Genomic DNA, 27,842 nt, shown 5'->3' with positions numbered 1-27,842 from the left:
TATTTCAGCGTTTCCTAACCAGTGCTGCTGACACTGGTGTGCCGTCAGGCTTGAAGAGGTGAGCTGCAGAATTGGAAAAAAGTCACACAAATAAATGAATAAATGAATGCCGTGTCCGTAATGCTCTTGGAGGGCATGGCTCCCAGTGGGGCGTATCTCCACCTGGTGCCGTGCGCCACCCACCCCTCCCCCCAACTCGGTGGAGTGGCAGCAACACGGGGCGGTAGGCAGCGGTGGCGGCCATATTATCTGTTGGGGGCAGGGGGAGCAGCGGTGTGCCACAATTTTTTAAAATTTATGCAAGTGTGCCATGGAAGAAAAAAAAAAGGTTGGGAAACGCTGATCTAATTCATGTCTTATTCAAGCGTTCTTATGGAAAAAAAAAATCAACTTCAAGGTTGTGGCAAATCTGAATGGTTACAAAGATATACCTGAAGAAAACTTTGATGCAGCTTTGAGACATTAAATGCTAATAAAACTTAGTAAACTTCTGAGGCCCATTTATTAAACAATTTTCCACTGTGCATTTTTAGGAAGTGAGCATCTCTATTCTGGGATAAATGAATGTAGAAATAGTGCAAATGGTGAACACATACCACTTACCTTAAGTTTTTTGTTTAGAGCATCAACACAATGACTGAGGCTCATAAGAATCTCAATTAGAAACATGAGCTTTTTTCAGGTGGAAGTAAAGAAAAGGATGACAAATTAGTAGCACATTGCAGCTTTAACCCAAAAGATGGAAATAAATGGTTTCCAACTGTTTATCGATCAATTAGGCTCTTACAATGACTGTGTTTACATGGTAAAAAAGCAGGCCTATGTCTTTTTTTCCCCCCAGAAACACACCCATATAGCAATGAATGCCAGGAGCTCTGTCTCATAACATCCCCACATTTATTTCTTTGTAATGTTGCTGGAGTTGTTTTTATTTATTTATTTATTTTGAATGTCTGGAAGATGACAACATCTTATTTTATATTTCAAACAATAAGAGTGTAAGGACAACATTTTTTCAGGCTCTCTTTATGACAGAATATTCAATTACTTAGGACAACATTTTCATACAAACCATGACTATTTCTCACAGCTCCTGGCACCATAGCACTGTGGTACTGGGAAGGGTTTTTGTAGACATGCTCCGGCAGTGGATCAGCTAATAAGTTGATTTGCAAACTACTTATCATCTCTTAAGAGATGCCAGGTCCTCTCAGCTCCAATTCTCTTATACCAGCCAATTCCCAAAATAAAGAAGGAGGTAAAAGTTTTCAAAAGCACCTAGGTCACTCAGGAGGCAGCATCCCATTTTAAGGGTGAAAGTTGAGAGCCTAAACCACTCTTGGAAATGGTAGTTAGGCCCCAGACTCACTTGGTTGCTTTTAAAAAAGGTTACCTTCAGTGTCTTGCTGCCCTGGGTTCATCACTTCCTAATATTTTCCCCCTCTAGGATCTGGAATGCAGGATCAGGAGTCAAGAACTCCCAAACACAGTGGTGCTGGGCATTTTGGGACCGTCATGGAATTTGGGCAGTATGGTAGAAAGCATCATTAAATCAGGGGCAGGCTATCCTAGATTGTGGGGCAAACTTCATTGCATGTCCATTTTGGATGCATTTGTAGAGGAAAATATTCTTGTAATTCTGCCTGATGGCATACGTCCTATGTTTTTGCTTAAACTGATCTGCAGGCAGATATTAATCCAACTGCAGAAGTTCAGAATTAGAGCGTGGAGTGTTTAGTCAGAGAACTAAAACTTATCCATGTTTCTTAAGCCTGAACACTTCCACTCAGAATCTCATGAGGACAGTTGTCTTGTTTCCAGTTAGGCTGCAGATATAGTGACAATAACTTCTTCCTCAGTGTTTTTGCTCCTCTGCTCAAAAGCAAAGGGGTGGGGGAGACAGGGGAATATGGGGGAAAAAATCAAATAAATTGGAAAATGCAGAAAAAGTACAGATCTAAAAATAGACAAAAGTTTATGGGATTTACATCTAGGAAAGCCAATGCCTGTTTGTAGTAATATGTCAGTATCCAGATGCCATGTTGTTCCTAAGTGTCTGTTGCTGTTATAGAGGGTTTCATCTGAATACATGATATGGAAAATAGTCCCAGGTGAAAATGTTGCTCATAAGAGATTATTGCTCTTATCAGTATTGCTGAAGCTGAGGTTTGACCATAACTATAAACATGCGATGTATAGAGTAAACACATACCATTCACAGTATAACACACAGTCTAACAAGAATCCTCTTCTTTCTTTATAAACGTGGTATTCAAAGCCAAGAGCTGATCTCTGCCTATTTAACAGGAAAAGTCTTAAAGTTTTCTATTTCTTTTTGATACTGCAGTTAAAGAAGTAACATGGATTTCGTTACATTCAGCATGTGGTCCAAGAATACGCATTTCCACTAAAGAAAACAAACCAGGAAGTCAAGGCCAAAATAAATACACACAAAATGTTACTATTGCTTTTACATATTTTATCCAGATACAGTTTCTGTCCATATTGAAAATCCTATCTGATATTATGCAGTTGAGCTTAGCTTTCAAATGAGCTTGCTTTTATCGTGTTATTATGCTTATATTACTGTTTAAGAACATTTTTTTTAAAATGAGCTCCTTCTTTAGAAGGTTTTTCTGCTTAACTTGCAAAAGACAACTCTCAAACGGACTTTCTGTGTATGATTTATATAGGTACAAAATATAAAGAATAAAATAAATCTTTATCATTATAGTTCACAATTCATTTAATAAAGTAGCAGTAGTTGTTAGAAAATTTTACTTGGCAAGACCATATTGGAGCGGTACCTGGAAAGTGGATCTAAAGAATGTTCCTACAGTTAGGCTGAGGCAGCAAGTCAAATGATGGGAATTTGCTTGGGGAAATAGATCTAATTGTAAACTAGTCAAGGTTAGATATGAGATGTTGACAGATGACAAATTGTATTTTTGAAGGAGTGGGTCACGCAAGTTAACGATTTTCAATCTTTAATCAGCCACCCAACTTGGCAGAATGCATTAGATCTGAGTAAATAAGTACCTTTCAGGTTCAGGGTCACCATTTGAACAGGAGTTTCTCTGAGGCAAACCAAGTCTGAGGAAAAAAATAGGAAGAAAAAGGTCTGTTTACTTCGAATCACAATATTAAGGGCCAAATTCTACCACCTCTCTGTTTTCAGCAGTACCTTACTGTGCACATAGGGAACCTAGTGGAGATATTTAAATTGTAAGGTACTACTCAATAGGAGTGAGGGGTAGGCAACAAAAGCTGTGTGGGAAAAGGAAGAATTCCTCTTTGGAGTCTGCATATTTTGAGGCTTAGACTCCCTGCCCTCCAATTTTGTGGGCACAATTTTGCACCCACAACTAATTGTTGATACAAATTATAGCATTTAGCAATCTAACTACGGGATGATTGGGTCTGCACACAGTTTTGTAATTCTAAGTATTCAAAAGTTATGAACTAAGCCCCACCGCTCCAAATCTGAGATTGGCTTAAATATCATGAATTGATACATTTGGGGATTCTTCTGGGGTTTTTAACTTTAACGCTTTGTATTTTCAATTTTCCTCCACTATACTAAGGAGTTATAAACCTCTCTTTTTTTCTTAAATGAATGTGGAGATACTCATGTAGCAATATGAATCCAAAAGGTAGGCGTTGAAAAAGACACTAAATATTGCAAGACCCATCATAAAATTGCTAGACCCAATACTACCAACCTTTGCAGACAGTACTGAATGTTAATGCCTGGGCTTAGCATATCTAAAACATCACTTAAAACTCCAGCAAAATAACAACTCTACTTCTCAGGCACAATGCCATAAGATTAACTTTCTCTTTGAAGGAGACAGAGCTTTCTCAGTGAATGGAGTGAGAATGAACTCCCACAGGAATTAATGATCATCACAAGATTCACCACCTTCGTGTATACTGTACATAGTATCTTTTATAACATACACCTGTAATAAAATGTGCTTTAACAAAACATGACTTTGCACACACAATTCTCCCCCATGAGAAAGGATAAAAGAGTGAGAATGAACAACATGTGACAATTCCAACTAATGTTTCTTAATGAACTCCTGAAAGAAGCTTAGATACTATGGTGAAGGCACGATAAGAATCTATATAAAGAACAGAACAGAAGAGAATATTGCTTCTGTCCATGGCTATCATTGATTTTGCTCCTGTGTTACTGCTGGTAAGTTGAAGGCGACTCTGTATTAAAGAACCAAACAGGCTAGCAGCTGGAGATGTGTATCTAGGCTAATAGATAGTTTGGAATCATAAAATGTGTGGAATGAAATTGAAATCAAGTTTAGGAGTCTTTAGGAAAAAAGAGCAGTCCTTTATATTTATACAGGGCTTTCAAGCTAGAAAGCCTCCCACCCCCAAAACTTCACAAGGTACGCACATCCACCTCCACCAAAATGCTGATGCCTCTGTCAGAGAAAATAGCAGAAACTCAGGCTGGCACTAGGCACACTGTCTGGCATTAAAAGGGGAAAGTATCCATTGGGGAAAACTCAAGTCTTCTATAGAAGACAATAGGTTCTTCCCCATTCATATAAAACAGACAGGAACCCAGGGTAGTTTTTAGAAGGTGTTTTCTCCTGTTAGAGCCTCTAGCCCAATTCAGTACATAGGCTGGAAATCAGACTACCTACCTAAGAAGAAGGAAGATCCACCTTGATCTGGACTCCTATGTGAACCACTGGTTCTACACATAGAGCCCAAGGTATTTTTGAAGCTTATACTGACCCCACAGTAGCTGGGCTGTTGGTATGGTGTGAAAACAATATTTAGAGACTGATTGTAGGCTAAATGGATGGGGATGGTATTTTTAAGTGTGGTGGTGTCTTTTGTACTGTGAGTTGGTTAATAAGTACTCAACTGTTACCACTGTCAGTATCAATTAATGTTCAGATACGGAATAAGCAGGGATAACAGCCATTACACATCTTAAATTACTCAACAAATATTAAGACCCAGTCAAAAATATGTTTTTCCAAAAAAAAAAATCACAATAATTTTTTCTTTTAAAAAAAATCTGAATGTTTAAAAGATCAGAATGTACTATAAACCTTTTTTCTTTTAGTATTTTCCATTTTCAGCATATGAATGTTTTACTAAAATTACATGGATTCTTGCTCCCTAAAACCACTGCTCACTGTAAAACTCACTTCCAAAAAATTATTTTAAAAAAGGAAAACAAATGTTTATTTTCCTGATTTATATTTTTGTACTCAACATCATAAAACAATAAAATGTGCTATTGCTGGCAAAGAAAAGCATACTTATAAAAAGCAAATGAAAAATTTCAATCAGCTATAGTGAAGATAAACAAACTATTAGCAGTAAGATTTAAGTCATTTTATTATAATTGCTTATCCATTAATATGTAATATTGCTTATCTATACATATAGGTTCTTGAAGAGAGAATGAAATTGGAATGCAAGTGTCATGGCGTATCAGGTTCCTGTACAACTAAGACCTGCTGGACCACACTTCCTAAATTCAGAGAGATTGGATATATTTTGAAAGAAAAGTATAATGCTGCAGTACAAGTGGAGGTGGTACGAGCAAGTCGGCTCCGGCAGCCAACTTTCCTGAAGATTAAGCAGATTAAAAGCTATCAAAAACCAATGGAAACCGATTTGGTGTATATTGAAAAATCACCCAACTACTGTGAGGAAGATGCTTCCACAGGGAGTGTTGGTACCCAAGGACGCCTCTGTAACCGTACATCTCCCAATGCGGATGGGTGTGACATGATGTGCTGCGGAAGGGGTTATAACACACACCAGTACACCAAGGTGTGGCAGTGTAATTGCAAATTCCACTGGTGCTGCTTTGTCAAGTGTAACACGTGTAGTGAGCGGACAGAGGTATTCACCTGCAAATAATAGCATTTAAATAAACAGAACAAGTCACTGCAAGTGGACAGAAAGTGGAGTACAACAAACAACTACAGCATCATTTTGCACATCTAATTTTCTTTGGGAAAAAAAAATTAAAAAAAAAACAAACCACCCCAAAACCAATCTCTCCCTACTATTTACCCTTCTAAAGGATGATGTGTTTTGGCTGGCTGGCCATTGTAACTGCTTTGGAAATAAGGGCAAGAGGATTAAGGTGACGTTGAAAAACACATGCAAGTTTTCCTCCTGTTTTTTTTTTTTTTTTTAATTGCAGTCTGGGTGTTGTAGAGTTTTCCAATTAGGATTTTAAGTTATACATATCAGAGAAGCTGTCTGAATTACAGTTCCCAGGTGATGTAAAGAAAAAAAAAAAGACTTTTTTTTTGTAAAATTTGAAAAAAGGTAAGAAACCCCCCCATCCCTGTGCAAATAAGACTTTTTTTTTTAAAGAACTTTCTTTGAAAAGAAAAAAAAAAGAAAACCCAGCAACATTGCTACAAAAAACCCTAATTTCTAACAAGGCAGGTATAGTAAAAACTAAGACTGATAGTGAAGGAAAAATATAAAATGGAAAAACTCCACTATCGGTTTGACGTTTAAAGTTCACAAAATTATGTCAGCTGCCAGTGACACTGGAACTCTTGGAATGAACATTGAAAGATTATTATTTATGTTTTAATAGTGTCAAAAATTTTCTAAGCACTAACGGGTAGCTATGTCTTAATTCTGTACTAAATGTAAACTTATTGGAATTCTGACTTTATGATTTTTGTATTTGGTTCTCCCTAAGTTCTTCAGTGCTACTGATCTGTTGTCACTCCACTATTAGAGATTTCAATTACTGTAGGCCTTAAAGCAAGTATGAGAATTGAACAAAAAAAAAATAAAAAGAAAAAGAAAAAAAAAAGAAAAAAAGAAAAAAAAAGATCATGCAAAACTGTGGTTACAAAAACTTGATATAGTTGTTTCCTGCCAACCTCTGAAAAATAAGTAGTCTTACAGCTCAGGGGTAAGGCAGGGAGCATCTATTTTCAACTTAGCATGAGGAGTTTTAGGACACAAGGATATGCTTCAACAGATATGAAAGATTTTGCTTTGAAGACAAATACATTGATAGGATCTTCCAAGCAATTACACTTTCCTTTTAAGAGTTACAGCTTAATAATTCCTAGGACAAACTTGCCTACTTCCAATATTTTAAAGAGCTTAATGCTCATAAGCCAGGTAGCTAATAAAAATACAGTAGCTGAACTACAACTTATGAGTTATGATGGCTACATTAGTGTACCACAAAAAGCAAAGGAATTATGGGGTTAGTATATTTTATTCTTAAATGTCACAATTAATCTAAGATTAGCAACAATAAATTACCCTTTCCTGGGGTAAATATTTGAATGTTAAAAAAAAGAGAGAGAGAGTTTTCACAATACCCTTCTACTCCAACTCACACTCCAAAAAAGGATTCCAGCTGTTTAGTACTGTAGATCCTGGTTAATTTAACCACAAGAGCCAGATCTGTCCAACTGCAATAAAACTACATAGCTTATTTTATAGCAAGTATTCAGTTGTAGTGTGACTCTCTATCTGGCTTTCAGGAAACTTGGATGAAGTATTGTCTAATGGTGATAATTTGAATGTGCGCTTTTGCTTTTCAAAGAGTCATTTGGGAATTCTTTCCAAGTATGTGGCTCTACATGTTTTAAAACTGACTGGAGATATCTCAAGGCACCAGGCTTTCAAGTGCTGACCCCTTGCTCTCTGGAAATCAGACCTCTTCCAGCAGAGCACCTCGAAGCTGAGGGGCATGTCAAGACAAGCGCGGATGTGCAGTATGCAGCGCCACAGACCCATTACATGTGCCACACATTCAGACATTTCCTGCACTCCTAATTTGCAGCACAGGTGTGGTTTTTTGACACTGGAGATCCCAGCGTTAAAAAAACCTGCACCTTAAAATAACACAGCAGAGCATGTGACAGCAGCATGTACTGCTGGAAACCAGAGACTAGCCAGCTGAAGCCACACTCCAGCTACCAGCTAGGTGCCATGCTGCTGGATTGCTGTGGCTCCAGCCTCCAGCCCTTAGGACCCCAGGTAAGGCTACTAGGGCCAGCCCAAGGTTTGGCCCCAGACTCCCCTACCCCACCCAGGGCAACATGCCATGCCATGTGCCAGAGCACGCATGCATGGGCATTTCCTAGAGAAAAACATTAGTGGCACATATTGTGCCGCTGCTGTTTGTCCCCAGGGAAATGCACATTCCCACTCCTGGGTACATGCCCAAGGAGTCCAAATTACTTTTGTTCAAGGTGAATACAGCCCTTGTGCAAAGGAGGGCAACTACATTAATATTAATAGGGTCATCCACACTTACACTAGAACCACTCAAAGTCCCTCGACTCGTGGGTATTGTTGTTTAACAATAAAATATATACTGTACTTTCACTTAATTCTTGACAGGAAGCAAATAAAGCTCCCATGCACAGTCAAATGGTACTAGATACTGTAAATATATTAGAATAGTATTTGTTGAGTACAATTGAGGAATCCAATTAAGTTATATTATTGTATATCGTTTAAATGTCTATAGAGTATTTTAAATTATTGTGAACTACACTGAGTAAAAAAAAAATATATATATTATTACACCAACCACCCTGAAAAGTGGACCAAAATGACACTTTCTTAGTTGCCCCTCATTGAAATAACTTTTAGCTATCCTGATATTTCTACTGTGGATTTGATTTCAAAATTAAAATTCTTCAGAGCAGCTTTGCTCTTTTAGGGTGGGGTGTTCAGAGAGGTACTATAGAGCACAGAGCAGGGGGCAACCACAGCAGTGCATGGACTTTGAGCTATGACTGGGAAAAGAGCAGTGCATTTTGGTTAAGATAGCATCACTGTTGATATACTGTAGCACATGTGAATAAGACAGTGACAGCCTTCTAACAATAGCTCATGACTGCAATTAACTTACAGATAGCATTATCCTAAACAAATGCAGTTCAAAGAGCTGTTGACAGTAGAACGTTTGAATGCTAACAGCAACACAACACGGTTTACAATAATTAGAAATGACAGAGCTCAAAATAATGTATCTTATTAAAGAATTTAAGAACAAAGATCAATGTTTACTATGTTAATGTTTTGTGGCAAGGAAAAAAAGAAAATGAAACATGTTTCATTAAAACTTAACTTTTACCCCTTCCAGCCCTTTTTCATTGTGTTTGCTATCCCACCCTTCAACAAATATGATGTTTAAAAATTGTGCAGTGATCATCTAAAAGAAGCTTCGCAAATCTACAACAGATATGCATGTGTAAGACAAGGTAATAATGGAAGATTTTGGTGTTGCCAAAGCCCATTCTTCTTTGTATCCTGTAGGTAAGTAAACAAGGGAGGATAATGAAGAATATACAAAACATATGAAAGAAGGCCCTAGCTGACTAAAGACATATACCCATGCACAGATTTTAAATTGTAAAGGGTTGTTTATATGCTTAGGTCACAAATGTGAAAATACGTAGCTGAATTAGAATTCAAGAGAAAATTGTACAGTATTAAATCAATTGATACTTTTATCAGGGTAGAAATCACTCCTCAGTAGTGTCACTAGCATCATTTTATAGCAAATACAAAGAGTATAGTCTATGATGGAATATTTCCCTCCTTTGAATTAAGAATAAATTCAAAGTAACTTCATTAAAATGAATTCAATTACTCTAGGTTTATACAAGCACAGATACAAGTCAAATTTAATTCAAAGATACCAGGAAGCAATATACCTTCTTTGTAATTATATCACAGGCAACTTCTTATTAAAGTTGTATGTAGTCAAGGTGTATTTCTACAACAAAACTGTGAAGTAGATGAAACACATCCAAAGGTTTGTAAATCTAAATTATGCTGCAAGTAGAAGTTCTGGGTAATTGTTTCATTTCAATAACGTTTTACTATATTTTTATAGTTTGTTTTGAGAATACAAAGTGATGCTGTAAAAATAATAGTTCAAAAGTACAGTGTCACACTCCTGTTACACTAGGTTTCCCATGGAAATAGCTTGATTGTATATATAAGCCCTTCAGCCATGCAGAAGAGATATTTCTGCCTTATCCCTTGTGAACTGAAACCTCTGTGTTCCCTGGAAACCTCCTTCTCTGAAGCTTGAAACAATTAGCCATCATGGCAGTTGTCACAGCCTGACTGAATGGCTGCTCGTTTCACTTTTGATCATTAAGAAATATTGCAATGACAGCTCCCAGAGTGAAGGCAGTACTGTAAGTATAGGAACAAAAGCCCAGCATTCTTTTCTCAGAGTGACACCAATAGATGAGGATGATTGCATCTATGCTTCAAACTCAAATTAAAATGAGAAACAGTCTGTATGGGGTTGAAACTATAGTAATCATTATATTATGTATTTAAATTCATATATTATTTTATAGGTGACCCAAACCAAATCCAAACCCCTGTAACTTTGGAAGCAGTTGCGTCCAAAGCCAAACTTTGTGCCTCAGCCTCTACATTTCCTTGTCCAGCAACCTAGAAAATAGTAGGGATTTTCAGTCCTGATCCTGCCATTGGAATCCCACTGCAAGGTCCCCTTCATTGCAGACCTAATTAAAAGAGAAGTGCCTTCCTGATTAACTTTGGCAGCGATCAATGAAAACTGAGCTCTCCTCATTTCATGGAACATCCATTGAGTGCTAATGTGTTTTCTCTTAATTTCTGGCATTGCTTTGGATTCTTAGTGCATGCTTTGCTCTCCTTCATACTATGAGCAGGAGTGGATGCTGGGTTGTGCCAAAGCAGTTCTGATTTTTCCTATCATCCCATTCTTGTTGCTTCCTTTTGACTAAAAAATATTTCACTACAGAAAAAATTCCAGGATGTCTTTGCAAGCTGGATCAATGCCCTACTGACATGATGATACAGCATTCTTATCTTTGGTTCTCATAGAATTTCCCCTTCAAGGGCATGCACCAAGTGAGTTACTTAATATATTGTGGTACTTCTGTGAAGTGTCCTAGCATGAATTTATTGTTTTGCTTTTCTAGATATTTTGCCATTGTATTTCATGCTGCTTTAACTGACCTAGCTATTCCTGAACATACATTAAACTGCCTTTTTTTTTTTTTTTTTACTAAAGATTCAAGTCAACTCCATTTTAGTGGCCCATGTGGGATATAGCCTGCCATTGGCTTCCAAGTTAGCCCATTGTGTGAAATTATTAAAAAGATGCTGTGTTCTTAAAAAGTTCAATCCTTAAGACATTACCTTGTATCTTAAAAAAAAACTATCTTTGCAACAGAACTTTGAAGTTAAGGACACTTAATAGGCTGACATTATTGATACTAGTATTCATCCTACACCATCTCATTAAGCCTCCCAACACCTCTTTGGGTAAGTAAATGAATGAAGAAACACAGAGTAGAGGTAATGCCTCAGTTATGACTCTGACAAGATTAACCCAATCTGGGGATGATGAAAAAGTGCACTTCTCAAATGAAAATATACATCCTGGCTATAGCATTCCACAAATTGATGCAAAAATATACATGCACAAAGGAGATTTTTATCTATTCCACAGATAGAGTAATTTCCGTAGTACTCTAATTGCATTAAGTTATGAAGAAAGGCTGAAAGACTTAAGATTATTTAGTCTGGAGAAAAGAAGACCGAGGGGGGATTTGATAACAACTGTCAAATACATAAAGGGGTATAGACTATTCTCTGTGGCTATAGGGGACAAGATTAGGAGCAATAACCTCAGGCTCCAGCAGAGGAAATTTAGGCTGGAGATGAGAAAGAACTTTCTTGGTCAATCATTGGAAGAGGCTATCTAGGGCAGTTGTGGAATTTCCATTCCTGGAGATTTTCAAGAACAGGTTGGACAGACTTGGCTGAGATGGTTTAGTCAGGGGGCTGGACTAGATGACCTCATGAGGTACCTTTCTAACCCTGTGATCCTGTATTTCTATTCGACTGCATTGTTTTGAACCCTTTAAATCCTATGGGACTATTCCATGAATAACTCTGCTTGCTGCTTTTGGTTCAGTTGCTGAGAACCAATTTAAAACTTGCCTTTAACCAAGTGTGTTTACACTGAAAATGCCTGCCTACTATCTACCACTTTTAACCTGTAGGTCTTAAAACAACATACAGAGGAAGCACATATCATGATGTCGATTTTATAAACAGGGAAAGAGAAGAAGAGGAATGCCTCCATCAACATTTTCTCTACCATCATGCATACCAGGTCAGGAGGAGCATACAGGCAGATCATAATTTAGCCTCATGATACTTTGCATAAGCACTATAACTGACTATTCTGAAATTTCAAAGACAGTGCCAAATTTCAGGGCCATTTCCTGTCGTCCAGTGCCTGAAATGGGACTGTCATGGGACGGGGCCCTACAGGATGGTCGTGATTTCCCCAAGGCCCCCTTACCGTGCCAAGTTGGCCCAATGGGCACCCTCGATTCTCACCTGCCATGTCTTTGATGGAAAAATAATATATATATATGTATATTATGGGAGGCTGCCTTTGCATCCTCTTGGACACGGTTTGCTGTATACTCTGACCCTGTGGACTCCTGGACCCCTGGTGGGTCCCGTTCTGCAATGGATGTTTTGGGGCACCCTAGCCTTATGGGCTATGTGTGGCTCCAACCACCCCTTTCACCACGCCCCAAGCCTTGCAGATGGAATTGACATAGTTCGGTCTGGGCCTTGTTACAAATTTGGCCCCCTGGTCCTCCTCGGTCTCTCCGCAGCCCTGTCTTGCTCTGTGCCTCACTGGTGCCTGGGCTGTCCATGGCCCTGTAAAGTGCTGCGCCCTCTCTGGCGCTGGGGTCGGTGCACCCCCAAATGCTGCACCGTCTCTGGTGCTGGGGTCCCCACACTGCTGTGGGTCCCCTACAAGGCCTCCTCCATCCCCTAATAGCCTCACCCAAGCCACCAGTCATAAACAGCGAACAAGACACAAGCCTCTGGGATATAACATAAATTCAAGCTGCCTGGCTATAACATCATTCAAGCCACACCAGGGTGCTCTGTCCCTCACCAGTATCAGAGGCTGTACCCGCAGTCAGGCCTCTCCCTTTTGGTTGCTCTGGGAGATTTCCTTCCCCCTTGGCTGCTGGCAGGGAACTGCCATTCTGGCCTCAGCCCTGGGGTTTATGTGAGCTAGGCCCTGCCCCTTCCAGTCAGCTGACCGCTGGTAGGTAAGGGCCACTAGCTCACTCTGGTTGCCCTAGTAGCTAGCAGCTGGGGCTCCCCACTCACTGCTAGGGCTCTTTTCCTAGCAGTTTCCACTCTTTAAAAGGAGTAGGGCACTTAAGTGCTCTGCAACAGGGACTTTTATCCTGAATTAGAAAAATTGTTCCCAGATTGGTTGATCTCTCCCTTTCCCTGAACAATCACACGATGCCAGATAGTATCTTGTTTGATCAGCTGAGAGGATGTTGCAGAATGCTGCCTGATGCTGTATAAATATGGCTATACCAGTTTAGAAGGTTGCCATAGTATAATGCCCGAACTGGAAGCTGTGTAGCTGGCTTTACGTAGCAGTGCACCTGGGCTAATTAGCTCTGCCTTTCAGCAGAGTTAATAAGCTCACTGGCAGCACTGCATTAGAGACACTTCATTAATTGTGACTAAAAGTGGTGAAGAAGACAACTTCTGGTTCCAGAGGCCTGTGCAGTGCCAGGGACTAGGCCCTGGTTTTTTGGTCCTTAAAAACTGGTTACTTTATGAAAAAGGGTCATGTAGAAATCAGCATGAGATTTAGGGCCTGAAATTCTTGAATCCCAGTCCTGTGTTCAGGCTGCTAGACCTGGTTATTCATGGTTATTGCAATGTATGCCACTAAAAGATCTGTCATGCATTTATTGTCAAGTACAATAAGTTCCATCTTCTCCAGCTTTAACAAAAAACATACCCTCGGACTACTTATGGTTTCGTATTAGCCAAAAATAATATATAAAGTAATAATAAAAGAGCAAAACCAAATGTTGTGCGATAATGTGCACTTCCTTTGTTCCCATTATAATCCTTTAAGCAGATGCAAACATTTCTACAGTCACACAACACTTACTGATATACTATTGCAGTAGGTGTGTACTAAGAAAGTCAAATAAATAATTTATTTTTTTTCAAAAAAGGCCAGAAGCTATGCAGCAGGACAGGTTTATCCACCCACCACATTTTATTCTAGCAATCCTGGCACAGGGCTGCGTCTGGTATCAAATAGTCTCATAGAATCAATATGTAAAACTAAAATAGTATGTTAATGTAAATATATAATAGCATGGGGGAAGTCTGGTTTGTTTGCTAATATTATGTGATACAAAATATATATTTTAGAGGACAGAGAACTAGGAACTTATTTGTATTTTATGCAGCAATGGACAGTACATATTTTTTCTTTACATGAGTGTGTGTGTGTGTGTGTGTGTGTGTGTGTGTGTGTGTGTGTGCGCGTGCGCGCACGCACGCGTGCATCCACGTGGGCACCCATACACACACAAACGTGTATGCAAGAGAGAAATTAACAAGATAAATGGGTTAATAAAAGAATATTTCTAAATTTATGGGGACCCCTGGCCAGCCATTTAAGTACCTTCTTTAGAATGAACCTAAGAGGAAAATACCTTGAGAAGGCTCCCTGCAAAATGATAAGAAAACATATGCTGTGGGAGTTTCAGCTGACTACCTAATCTGAACCGCTCCTCAAAGAGAAAGAATGAGGAAGTGTGTTTGCGGTTATGGATTTCACTGTCCCTAATATGGAGAATGTAACTATTAAAAGGCTGCATTTCAGCCAACCTTGGATAAATGAACTAAATAAGTTTTATTCTTTGCATTTCTTATTCAAGTGTGTTTAGTTAAAAATACTTGGTTCTAACAATATTGGCTTACTCAAACAGAAACCCTCCTAAATATTAATAATATGATTTATTCCTGTTATAAATCTCTCCAACAAGATTTTTTTAATTTGGACTGAACATCTTTTTACAGCAGCTACCAAGAACAGTAGACTAGATTTTCTAATAATTATATCTATCACCTATCTTTACACTCCCCAAAAAGATTTTGTTAGGGCCATGACAGTTAGCAGTCATATTCCAATTTTTATCCCCAAAGCACTTGGCCATATCAACACATTCTGGGCTCAACATGTTGGGTAGATAATTACATACAGACAGTTATTACCCCAAAAACAGAGGCAGAGGAACTTACATGCTTGGATGGAAGTGCAGAAGTCCTTTGTTCCTAAGTACTTTGGTCATAATCTTGGTTAACAAGGTTTAAGAAGGGTCAGCTTCTGTCTGCAGATGCACATAACGAGCTCCCATTGCATTCTTATTGAGCCTGACCATTTCAGATGCGTCTCAGATTTGAGCCAGGCTTTCATCAGAATGATCTGTATAGCAAGAAACCATGAGATACATTCAGACTCCAATACTGCTACTAGATGTTTTGGAATGATTTACATTTTTAATATTTGAATAGAACATTTTCCTTATTTGTGCTATTATGCTTAATCATTAATAAATGAATATGACATGATTAAAAGAAAGTACATGTACGGGTCTTTAGTTCTGTTTACCAGCACAAAATTCCTCAAAACTTTACTTTTTAAATTGCACCATTCTTCTTGAGAGATTTTAGATTACCTTTCAGGCACAAGGCACCCTTTCTCATGTCTGGGAAAGAACCAAACAGCTCCTTTCACAGGGACTTTGTTTGGTGTTGTTTCTATCCCAGGCTTAAGGAAGGACACTTCGTGGTCAAAAGATTGTTTAAAATCTCTCCCAACTATACAGCTGGCCCAGTAAAACGTATCCCTCGGACAAATACTTGCTTCTTTCATGTTTCTTTAACTATCATGGCTACATCACTCCAACACTACCATTTATCCTACTATTTTTTCTTTTGCAGACATAGGATAGTAAGATAAGCAAACACATTCCATTTGTTAATGTCTCTGTTAAGTCCATGGTTTTTGGAGTCCAGTAAAGTTATGAATTTCCCTTCCAAGGCTTGTTTTTGGAAGATACTATGTTGGTTTCTTTTGAGAACAAGAACTGTGAAGTCAGAGATGGAGCAGTCATTTTGTGAATAGTATTGACCCACTGGTCAAATAGTATTCCCCTCCTTTTTCATTACGCTGTGAGAGTTCATTTGGAGTATAATGGTGCCTGCCTTCTTTAACCTACTGGATGTGGCCAGCTGAAAACTGAAATAATTGTTCTAAGTTGTACTTAGCTTAGACTATAACTGCTTCTTTCCCAGACTTTCATAGATTTCATAGACATTAGGGCTGGAAGGGACCTCGGAAGATCATCGAGTCCAGCCCCCTGCCCAAAGGGCAGGAAGTCAGCTGGGGTCATAGGATCCCAGCAAGATAAGCATCCAGTTTCATCTTGAAGGTGTTCAATGTAGGTGCTTGATGAAGGGCTTTTGAAATGCAGAGACTTGTCTCCCAACTATACAAGTTGGTCCCATAAAAGATAACACCTTACCTCACAGATCCTGCTTCTCTTATGTTTTATCCATTACCATTTGTGTGCAAGAGCAATAGAATTTTCACATGTCAAATGCACTGTCCATTTATGCAAGCACTTTTATGTGTGTCCTTTGTGTAAAGGTAATATGAGACCAAAAAACAGTGTGCACAAATTAATGATACCCACATTAGTAGAAAAACTTGCCCAATGGGAATACTTCTTCAAAGGACCTTAACCCTACCCTTTATAATCTGTGGCTGCAATTTCATATTTGAAAGCTTTGTCATTCAGGAGTGGGTGATGGGAAAGGAGTCACAAACAAAGACTCTTTTCTCAGAGTATTGTAAGGATGGTGGGATGCCAAACTGGGACATGAATTTGCTCCAGAATTATTTCATTCTAGTTAGACCTCATTTTAACTGAACTGATTTCCCTACTCCTAGACCAGATACCTTTTGTACTCAGATGGGTTCTCTTGTGTCCCCTACTCCCTTCTGCTCCCTTCTTTTGTCCCCCTGTCTTTTTTTATTTTCTGCTCTTTTATTTTTCAGTCACTTGTCCTCCCTCACACTTAGGTACCTCATACTTATGTCCACCTGAAGCGAAGCCACAAGATTGCTCCAGTGGCCATTAGCAGTGCTCCTGAAAATACTGCAGAAATCACCAAAGGGCAGAGAGATGCTTTCCCCCTTCATATCATCTCCAGGTGAAGGAGGAAGGAGCAGACCTTAACTTTCAAGCCTGGATCCCTGGAAGGTAAACACAATAAATTGACTCCGATTTTTTTTCTAAAATTTTTCAAAACAGACTAGGACATCTAACTCAACTTTCATGAACATGGAATTTGAAACTCTAAGGGGAAAATTTGCAATATAACCCAAGTCTTTAAGCAGCCCGAGGGCTTAGAAAATTTACTGCATAGTAAATTTGCATATTTATTTATTATACACTAGCTAATTTTCAAAAAATCCCTGCATGGAAATTCTTAGCCCACAGTAAGTACAAGGTTTCAAAGCTGAAATTAAAATAAAGAGGGGCAGTGGAGCAACTGAGGTCCTGAGAAAATGCAGAAAGCTGAGGCTATGAAATGAAGTACAACACAACCATTTTCTAAGTTCTCTGCTGGGTGGGGCTGGTCACTACTTGACAGTGTTCCTACACTGAGCTGGGTTAAAGCAGTCATCAACAGAGGGAGATGGAATTTTTCAATAAATATTTTCATGAAAAATGTAGGTTAATCAGAAACAAAATAGGATCATTTTGAATAAATTCCCCAATTTGAAAAGGTTGCAAAGTTCTGAGGTGATCGAGGTGATACATTTCCCATTTCAACATGTTTAAACCAGAAAGCTGTTTGCTTTCCCAGCCAAAATGTTTTTTGCTCTCAAAATGTTCTTAGCCAGTCCCTCATCAAAATCTAACTACTTAAAAATTAAAAAGATGAAATATTGAATGGGCCAAAGGAAACAATTTTTTTGGATTTTCATAAAAATTCTCAAGATACTGATTTTTCATTACAGGCAGGAAATAGGAATTTTTTTCAATACCTCAAAAATGTTGAGTTGGGAAAATTAGTTCGTCAGTTCTAAGAAAGAATGGGCGCGCTCTTCTTACCTCTGCTCTTATTACTCCCCACTTTTCTCCTATCTGGACTGTCTTAATGGATATGCAGATTTTTGTATTTTTCCTTACTAAAAACAATGGTGACATTTTGAAAACAAAGACAAAGATAAAAACAAATCTGGATTTTATAGTCTACTCTAATTTCAATAAGTAGCAAGGAAGAAATACATTTAGAGAATCTTTAAAAAGACAACAATAATTTAAAAACAAACAAAATACAACTTACAACCAAAGTTCTCAAAAAATAGGAGCCTAATAAGAAAAAATAAATGGGAGCTGTTAGAAGACTGCATTTTTTAAACACAGGCAGGGATTAAATGTGGATGTACCTGCCAAGAACAGAGCTCATTTGAAAAAATCTTTCCAATAGCTTTAAAACTGGTTTGGTTTTGGGGGTATTTTGTGTCAAACTTCCACAAAAAAATCTACCCTGGGACAACATCCAGCATGTGAAATGTCAGGGGGACCCATTTCCTTTTCTGGGATGTATTAAAGTCCATAAAAATGGGGTATTGTGGACGTTTCTATATTAGATGAATTGGAGTCAATATTAAATAAACTGTGCTGATAAACATCTTTCCCTATAAGTAGTTGATTTGTTACTCTAGTAACACTGGTTAATTCCAGGCATGATTGGGAACTAACTGAAAATGTTTGGATTCCTACACTGCCCCTGTTTCAAGTCTGTAATTCATCAAAAAAAGGACATGAAATTGGCCTCTTGCTCAAATAAAAACTTCAAGGAAATTCAAGGCCCTGTACTGCTGCAACTGCCCCTGGAGGTTGTGGCCCTGACTCACTAGTGAGGGCTAACCTTTTCAGCAGACATACCACAGGTTAGTTGCACTTCCTGCATGCCACTCCAACCCCCTTCCTCTTCCTGATCTTCTGCTCTTTTCCTAACCTATCTGCCACTGTGCTGCCTGCCCCCTCCCCACATGCCACACACAGAGGCTACCCATGCCACTTGTGGCACTTGTGCCCCTTAGTCTAGCCACCTATGCACTGGATGATGTGGGGCACTTTTACACGTGTTCCAGGGGCAGGAGGGGGGGATGCACTTTAATTAGAAAGGCTCCTAGAGCCACTCTAACTAAAGTGCCACGGCACCTCATTTATCAGTGTCCTTCAAAATGCTGGCAGGGGCACTTGAACTGATGAGCCCCCCTGCCACAATTCTGAAGTGCAGGGACACCAATATACAGGATGTTGAGGGTGGTTGGAGTGCCATAATTACCATGCTCCAGCAGACTCAATTAATCAACCCTGCTCCTGTTACACAAATTGCCAATTGCTCAAATCATGTGTGAGACCTTATGAGGGCGATAAGGCAAAGTGCTGCATTTATTGATTAAGTGCTTAATACACATACACACACACACACACACCCCACATTCATACCCCAATTTCTGTTCTGCACTGGTATACATTATCAGTCTTATTGGTGCTCGGATCAACTTAGTGGCCAGCCCAGTTGATCGCAAGTGGGAGCCGGGCTCCTGCCGGTTATTCTTATCAGATGAACCGATGCTCCAGGATGACAGGCAGAACAAGACTCAAAATTGATATGTCTCGACCCATCTTTTATAGCCTTGTCAATTCACCTAATCATCTGGGCTTTTTATTACTGTGTTCTTCCTTGAAGGTCAATTGATATTGTTCTCTTGCTGTTCTGGGGTGGATTCTTCTTGTTTTGATGTTTTATCTGTCTGCATTCTTCAGCCAGTCACCAGCTGATGTTTTCCTTTTCCACAGACACACTCTCACCCATTCTCTCATATATACAGCATACAAAGGTCAAGCACTTATGTCAAGCTACAGAGCAATACAAAATGGAGTTTCTTAAGGCAGTGCAAAACTCAAGAAAATACATAAGATTAAGTGAGGGGCACGACAAGTCTCTCACTGGGGTTGTAGAGAGGCAGCAGCAAGGCGCCAGACTTCCATACGTAGATCCTGAGGTGGTGCAGAGTCACGTGGAAGAACTGGATGCCTTTAAGTCAGCAGGCCCGGATGGGCTCCATCCGAGGGTGCTGAAGGCACTGGCCGACATCATTGCAGAGCCACTGGCGGGAATATTCGAATGCTCGTGGCGCACGGGCCAAGTCCCGGAGGACTGGAAAAGGGCTAACGTGGTCCCCATTTTCAAAAAGGGGAGGAAGGAGGACCCGGGCAACTATAGGCCGGTCAGTCTCACCTCCATCCTTGGTAAAGTCTTTGAAAAAATTAACAAGGCTCACATTTGTGAGAGCCCGGCAGGGCAAATTATGCTGAGGGGAAACCAGCATGGGTTTGTGGCGGGCAGATCGTGCCTGACCAACCTAGTCTCTTTCTATGACCAGGTTACGAAACGCCTGGACACAGGAGGAGGGGTGGATGTCGTATACTTAGACTTCAGGAAGGCCTTCGATACGGTATCCCACCCCATACTGGTGAACAAGTTAAGAGGCTATGATATGGATGACTGCACAGTCCGGTGGGTGGCGAATTGGCTAGAGGGTCGCACCCAAGGAGTCGTGGTAGATGGGTTGGTCTCGACCTGGAAGGGTGTGGGCAGTGGGGTCCCGCAGGGTTCGGTCCTTGGACCGATACTCTTTAATGTCTTCATCAGCGACTTGGACGAGGGAGTCAAATGTACTCTGTCCAAGTTTGCAGATGACACAAAGCTATGGGGAGAAGTGGACACGCTGGAGGGCAGGGAACAGCTGCAGGCAGACCTGGATAGGTTGGACAAGTGGGCAGAAAACAACAGAATGCAGTTCAACAAGGAGAAATGCAAAGTGCTGCACCTAGGGAGGAGAAATGTCCAGCACACCTACAGCCTAGGGAATGACCTGCTGGGTGGCACAGAGGTGGAAAGGGATCTTGGAGTCCTAGTGGACTCCAAGATGAACATGAGCCGGCAGTGTGACGAAGCCATCAGAAAAGCCAATGGCACTTTATCGTGCATCAGCAGATGCATGGCAAATAGGTCCAGGGAGGTGATACTTCCCCTCTATAGGGCATTGGTCAGACCGCAGTTGGAGTACTGGGTGCAATTCTGGGCACCACACTTCAAGAAGGATGCGGATAACCTGGAGAGGGTCCAGCGAAGGGCAACTCGTATGGTCAAGGGCCTGCAGACCAAGCCCTACGAGGAGAGACTAGAGAAACTGGACCTTTTCAGCCTCCGCAAGAGAAGGTTGAGAGGCGACCTTGTAGCTGCCTATAAGTTCATCACGGGGGCACAGAAGGGAATTGGTGAGGATTTATTCACCAAGGCGCCCCCGGGGGTTACAAGAAACAATGGCCACAAGCTAGCAGAGAGCAGATTTAGATTGGACATTAGGAAGAACTTCTTCACAGTTCGAGTGGCCAAGGTCTGGAACGGGCTCCCAAGGGAGGTGGTGCTCTCCCCTACCCTGAGGGTCTTCAAGAGGAGGTTAGACGAGTATCTAGCTGGGGTCATCTAGACCCAGCACTCTTTCCTGCTTATGCAGGGGGTCGGACTTGATGATCTATTGAGGTCCCTTCCGACCCTAACATCTATGAATCTATGAATAAGGCAATAGGCAAAAATCTATCTCCATGTTATTTACCTAATATAAAGTTGGTATTTACGACATTTGCATAACATTCTCATGCACTGTAATTCCAACATGTCAGAGCGTCCTCTGTGCTTATGTAAAGGCACCTGCGATGTCCAGAGATAGAACGCGGGTAGCGGATTTGACTGAAATGCTTCCCCCTACAGTTTATGTTGTATTTATTAAAAGCTGCCTCACAACATTGGTTTGTTAGCTTGGAGAGAGTTGGTTCTTTCTTGTTTTCAAACTATTTACCCAAAACCTGGAGAAAATTCCTTTAGTTTCAAAATCAGTAAGGAAGGAATAAATGCAGATTTAAATTGTGACCATGCTGTAGCAAGAGCACGTTGTCATACACCTTCAACAAGAATTTCAGAATCACTCTGCTCCAAGCAAGAAAAGGTAAACTAATACTACTAGCTAACAAAGTAAATACTTCTTTGGTAATGACATGTGTCAGGAAATCAATGCAAGGGGAGCCCATTTACTCCTTTAACCAGAATGGAATTTGCTCTTTTGGAAAGCCGTCTTAATGTAAACAAGTAGACACACTTCAGAAGAAGAAACTGTAGAGCATTAAGTCCCAGCTTCCAGAATGACTCACCTAGGCAGCTGAAAATTCACACTGAAGAGAGTATAATTGTGTGCTCAAGGTACAAATAAAGGGAGAAATTTTCCAAACTATCTAAATGTAAATAGTGAAGTCCCTTGCTAGCCAGCATGCTCGTTTAACTGGGATGGCTGCCAGGAAACAAATTTAATGCAATGGGTTTCAAACAATGGATAAGGGCCACACTCATTCTAAGTGGCATACCCAGTGCTGTCTACGTGTTGGCCCACAGGCACTAAGCAGAATGGACACTTATGTCTGCTAATGTAAATGTGTTTACTTGAATTGGCTTCCCTATTTTATTATAGATGCCAAACAAGTCAAACTTGCATTGGTTGGGTTTTACAAAATAAGTGCCATTGTATAATGAATAATTCATATATAAGTTCATTTATGATATTAAAATTCTCTCCCACCTTGATCCATTTTCTAGAAGTTGTGAGGAATTAGGGCTATTACTTTGATCTGATCTTGTAATTTGTTACCTGTGGTTGGACTAAAGCACTGTTTATTTTGAAGATCTAGTTTTTATATGGCACATTTACATTTCTACTCACCTTTATGATGGAGAATTCAAACTTTTAGGAACAAGCATTTAAATCAGATAATTTGGTCCCCTTTCCCTTTTCATTTTGTGAATTTTGCACAAGCAGATGTCAATTTGTCAATATGTACTAATGTGTTTGTTGGTTGAAAATGTTCAGGGACTAGTTTAAGCAATCTCTTTTAACTCCCAAACTCATACACTGTTGGTTGGGCTTTGTTTGTAATTGGCACTTGGATATGCACATTGTTAGGAAGGAACTGGAAATACATTCTGGGTACTGACATACAAATGATCACATGCAGTTTGGTTTTAAAATTCAAATGGTCTTTATGCTACCCTCAAGAGTGTCTCCATGGAAACAGGCTTCACCCTACCAGGTTCATCAATATATTATAGGATGCAGTTTTACAGTAGAAGGAATGATAATGGTTATTTATCTGCAACTGGACAGATCCACACTGCCATTCTAGCCACAAAATATACCTCTAAAGCAGCCTTTAGATCTGAATTTAGTGTTGATCATTAGCAAATTCTCTTCAATCTCTCATGGCTCTTCTCTTTTGAAATGGAACAAATTCTAGAAATACAAAAGGGTAAAAAAAAAATTGACCCAGGGTTGATTTGACAACAGCACAATTGTTTCCTAATAGTACCGTAGGCTATTTGGTGACAACAAAGGTCACAATAGACTGAATGGATCAGGGAACTAATCATTACCTAGAAGGCTTCACACCTATAGGTCACTGTTAGGAATCTAGTCACTGCTGACAATAAACCAGAAGCTGTTACCACCTACCAGGTATTAAGTAGCCTGAAATGAAATAAATAGACAGTTTTGAATCCCATTTCCAGGTGGCTATGTTAGAAAAAACCCTCACAATTAAAACACGCACCCTGGTCTGTAGTCTCAGTAGTGAGGCCAAGGATTGAGGGGGTCAAGCAAATCTTCCCACTTCAAAAGGATGTCCTTCTAGGTCAGCACTGACAGATGGTCTATGCTATACCGATTGTGAAGATAGTTTTATCAGAAGGATTTAGGGCCAGATGCTCAAAGGCCTTCAGATTAGGGTTACCATATTTCCAGTTTCAAAAAAGAGGGCACCAGTGTGTGTGTGTTTGGGGGGGGGGGTCAGTGATATGCCTATGCTCTGCCACTGCCTCTCATTCCCAAGCCCCCACCTTCTCCCTCCCCAGCCCTGCTGCTGCACCTCACTCACAACCCACAGTACCTTGCCCCCCAGACCATGCTGGTACTCCTCACTTCCAACTCACATCCCCCTGTCCCTGCTGATTCCCCTCACTCCCAACATGCAGCCCTCTGGCCCTGCCTGTGCCCTGCATTTCTGACCCACAGTCCCCTGCCCCCACCAGTGTCCCCTCACTCCCAAGCCACAGCCCTCCCAGCCTTACCAATGCTCCTCACTCCTGACCCACAGCCCCCTGCCCCGCCCCCCCATCCCCACAAGTCCTGCAGCATCCCTGCAGCATTTCATCAGCCCTGAAAGAATAGGCAGTGGCCCCAGTGGTCCCAGGCCAGCCACACAGATCTCTGCTGCCCCTGAAGGGCCCCCCTGCCCCCTTCCTCTGCTGGAGGGGCAGGTGCCTCCCCTGTCTCCTTCCCCTGCTGCAGCCCTGGTGTCTGGATAGCTTTCCCCAGAGTTACCAGGCACTTGTCCGCCTCACACAGCTCTGCCACACACATACACACACACACACACACACATACACCCATTCCCTCCACATGCCCCTGACACACCCTCCCTTCCCCCAGACAGTTCCCAAGCCCTGGCCATCCAACCCACACTTCCATAGACTTACCTGCATGCAGCTTCTGGAATGTACATACAGACGCATGTGATGCCCCTGCCTCCAATTACCCTCTCTGCTCTCTCCAGCTCCAAGCAGTTCCTTGCTAGGGCAAGCCAAAAAGTGCCAGGAAAAACTTTGATGCTGAGCAGAGGAAGAGCAAAATCTAGGATGTTTGCTGATAGTTTAAAAAAATGCCCCGATGGAAATGGGTGGACCCAAAAAGAGGACATATCTGAGAGAACCTGGATGCATGGTAACTTCAGATGCTTAACAATACAGAAAGGCACCTCAGAAGGTAGGCCCCTAATGCCCACTGAGCTCAGTACTTCCAACCTAGCCCCTTAAAAAAAATAAAGCAGAGTAGATTGCTAACCAAAATGTGTGTGTGTGTGTTATTTTAAATTATTGTAGGGTTGGGGGGGGGGGGGGGGGCGGCGCACAAGCTTTCATGGACCAGGACTTAATTCATCAGATGCTATGGTACGGAAGTACCAGACCTGGCATAATGGTGTTAATGACAATTGTCCATTAGCAGGAATAGCTTCCTGATACCTTTGCAACCAAGTTTTGTCAGCCCTGTGCAATGGACATTATGTATAGTAGCTAATAGAAAAAAATACTAATAAGTAATTCATAAAAGCACTTGGATATTGTTGCTCATGCAGGATAGCTGCAACACTGTGTCACAGAAATAACACTTTAGTAATGAATGAAAAGATTCTTCTGTATATATGCTGCAAAGTACTTCGGGAAGCCTTGGGTTAATAATCACTATAGTAACCATATGCTATAATTATCATCAGCTATCAACTCAGTGAATCCATACATTTTGTATGTCCTTTAAATAAATAAAACCATATGGGGATGTCTTCCAGGGAACTAATTTAGTCTAATTAAAATCAATATTAATTAATGTAGCTTAATCAGAATAGCATTAGCATAAATTCTACTCAATGAGAATTTATTTGGCCAGTGCCCAGGGGTTAAGTGGTGTTGAACAAGTGTTAAATAAAATATGTCCAAAGTCCCAAATAAAAAATAAGTAGCAGGCAAATAAAAGGGAAATTCATTGACTATTACAATCATTGTACTAATTTTGTATTCAGTGCAATATTTTACTTCATTTTCAGGATTAAAAAAAAAAAAAAAGTCATCAGCCATTGAATTGGAATGAAAAGAACCTGAGGGACATGTGGTTCTTTGCCCTTTTAACTCTGTGCTCATCAAATCTGATATGCAGGTCACCAAGGTTGTCTGCCTTATTTTTAAATTAATATGAATGCACAGGCTCTACTACCCAATGAAAATGAATTATTTCTTTCAGCTATTTAAAATTCTGCTTTGAGATAAACATCCAAATAGGCAACTTCAAAATGAGCAATCCTACTTCACCATCCTTTACACCTATTTGCAAGCTCAATAGAAAAAGACTGACTTTAGTCTAGTTTTCTGATGATGTACGGCTGCTGCTACTGTTGTCAAAGAGTTAAATTCAATTAGGATCCAAGTGTTATTATATACAATAGCTTTTCTTCCTCCTTATGCATGACCTATATTAAACAGCATGCATGAACCATATGAACAAAGTTAATCTACAGTAACATAAATAGGTTGGAGCTCAATGCTCTCACAAAATAGTTAATCATGTGAAATGCTGTTGGTAATATCATTCTTCTGTACACCTGCTTTGAAATTCCTTTTTGATTCCTTTATGGAAAGGAATATAGCGCCCAAGTGTTCTTACCTGTGATATACTATAGGATCTAATAATATTTAACTGGTGAAGTCATTTTTGTTTCTAAATCTGTGTCTCAAATATGCTTGGGAATGTGAAAACTCACAATGCCTTTATTCATGACATCAAAATCAGTTCCATGGTAACACACTGTGATGACAAAATACACAGATTGCAAGGTCACAAGTCACACTTAAGAACAGGCAGGGGAGAAACTGTTAGTTTAATGAATAACATTAGCCAATGCCAATAAGAATAAAAATAAAGAAAAATAAAGTGTCTAAAGTAAACATCCTTAAATGCACTTCAGAACCATTTCATCTTAAGTAGTTCTTCAAAGGCACAAATATTCCATACGGTTTGCTTCTTCAAAAAATGGGGTCACACATTAGAAATAATAGTTACTTTACAATAATGATTCCATTGAATAGCAATGCTTTCTCTCTAAGGCTGTAGAAGGGAATGACAGCTCTTGGGAGGATATTTCAACACATAAAAAAGAAATAACTCTTAACATTTTCACTTTGATAAAGGGACTTAATAGGGCTGTGCAAAACACCATCATTTCATTTCAACATCCGTTTCACCATTTCGAAGGGACAGTATTTCATTTCATTATTTAGTTTAATTTCAAATCACTGTCCTGTTTCGTTTCATTGAAACTGTTTCACTGTTTCGTCTCGTTTCGACATTTCACCCATAGGCTATAATGGAGAATCATGAAAATGCCTAAAACATTGTCATTTGTTGCCTGATTCAGATGAAAATTGCAGAGATCATAGCCGCTTCTGAGGGCATGAAGCCTGCTAAGTTTCAAGGAGATAGGTGCAGAGGCTTCTCAGAAACTGCACCTCAAAGTCTTGAAAGCAAAATTTGCCGGCAACAGCAGCCTCCTGTCATCTGACACACAGATCTGGGGGCTTGCTGCCCTGGGAGGGCTGCAGGGCTGTGCCGGACTCCTGCTGGAGGTGCAGGACCCTGGATCTGTGCCGGATGACAGGCGGTTGCCCCTGCCACCTGGGACTGGCACTGGGTGCAGCCCACAGCCAGCACTGGGGAAGACTGATGCTGCCACTGGCCCCAGGCAACAGCAGCAGCCTCCTGTCATCCAGGCACAGATCCAGGGGCTTCTGCCTGGGAGGAGTTCAGCACAGTTCAGCAGCTCTCCCAGGGGTGCAAGCCCCCAGATCTGCACACCGGATGAGAAGAGGCTCAGGCTGTGGCAGGAGCAACCTTGTCCGGTGCTAGGCGCAGCCCATGCCCAACACTGATCCCAGGTGGGAGAGGCAGTCTGAACCTCCTCTCATCTGGGGTGCAGATCCAGGGGCTCACACCCCCAGGATGGCTGCTGGGCTGTGCCAGACTCCTCTCAGGCGTGCAGGCCCCCAGATCTGCACCGGATTACAGGAGGCTGCTGCTGCCACCTAGGACCATTTCTGGGCACAGGCCATGCCCAGCACCGGGCTTCATGGAGCTCAGCCCAGCGGTAGAAGGCAGACCGCAGCCCCAGCTG

At 40.6% G+C, this 27,842-nt stretch overlaps 1 protein-coding gene and 1 long non-coding RNA gene across 3 annotated transcripts in view; one reads left to right on the top strand and one right to left on the bottom strand.

Moving 5' to 3' along the window:
- The window catches only part of WNT7B (Wnt family member 7B), a 141,606-nt gene extending 132,471 nt beyond the window's left edge, over positions 1-9,135 (top strand). For both annotated transcript variants that reach the window (XM_006264607.4, XM_059726657.1), the window contains exon 4: positions 5,431-9,135. In XM_006264607.4, coding sequence (XP_006264669.1) covers positions 5,431-5,910 — 480 coding nt within the window. In that variant the 3' untranslated portion in view covers positions 5,911-9,135. The remainder of the gene's footprint in view (positions 1-5,430) is intronic.
- Positions 815-15,400, bottom strand: LOC109281905 (uncharacterized). Its single transcript, XR_009461864.1, has 3 exons — positions 15,169-15,400; positions 3,040-3,093; positions 815-2,407 (listed from the first exon to the last, which is right to left on the bottom strand). It is a non-coding gene; the product is annotated as an uncharacterized LOC109281905 (long non-coding RNA).
- Between the last annotated feature and the right edge of the window lie 12,442 nt (positions 15,401-27,842).

Source organism: Alligator mississippiensis, chromosome 4, assembly GCF_030867095.1.
Source record: "Alligator mississippiensis isolate rAllMis1 chromosome 4, rAllMis1, whole genome shotgun sequence".
NCBI classification, from domain to species: domain Eukaryota; kingdom Metazoa; phylum Chordata; order Crocodylia; family Alligatoridae; genus Alligator; species Alligator mississippiensis.
The sequence above is the reverse complement of the archived record's forward strand: the minus strand, read 5'-3'. Positions and strand labels throughout refer to the sequence as shown.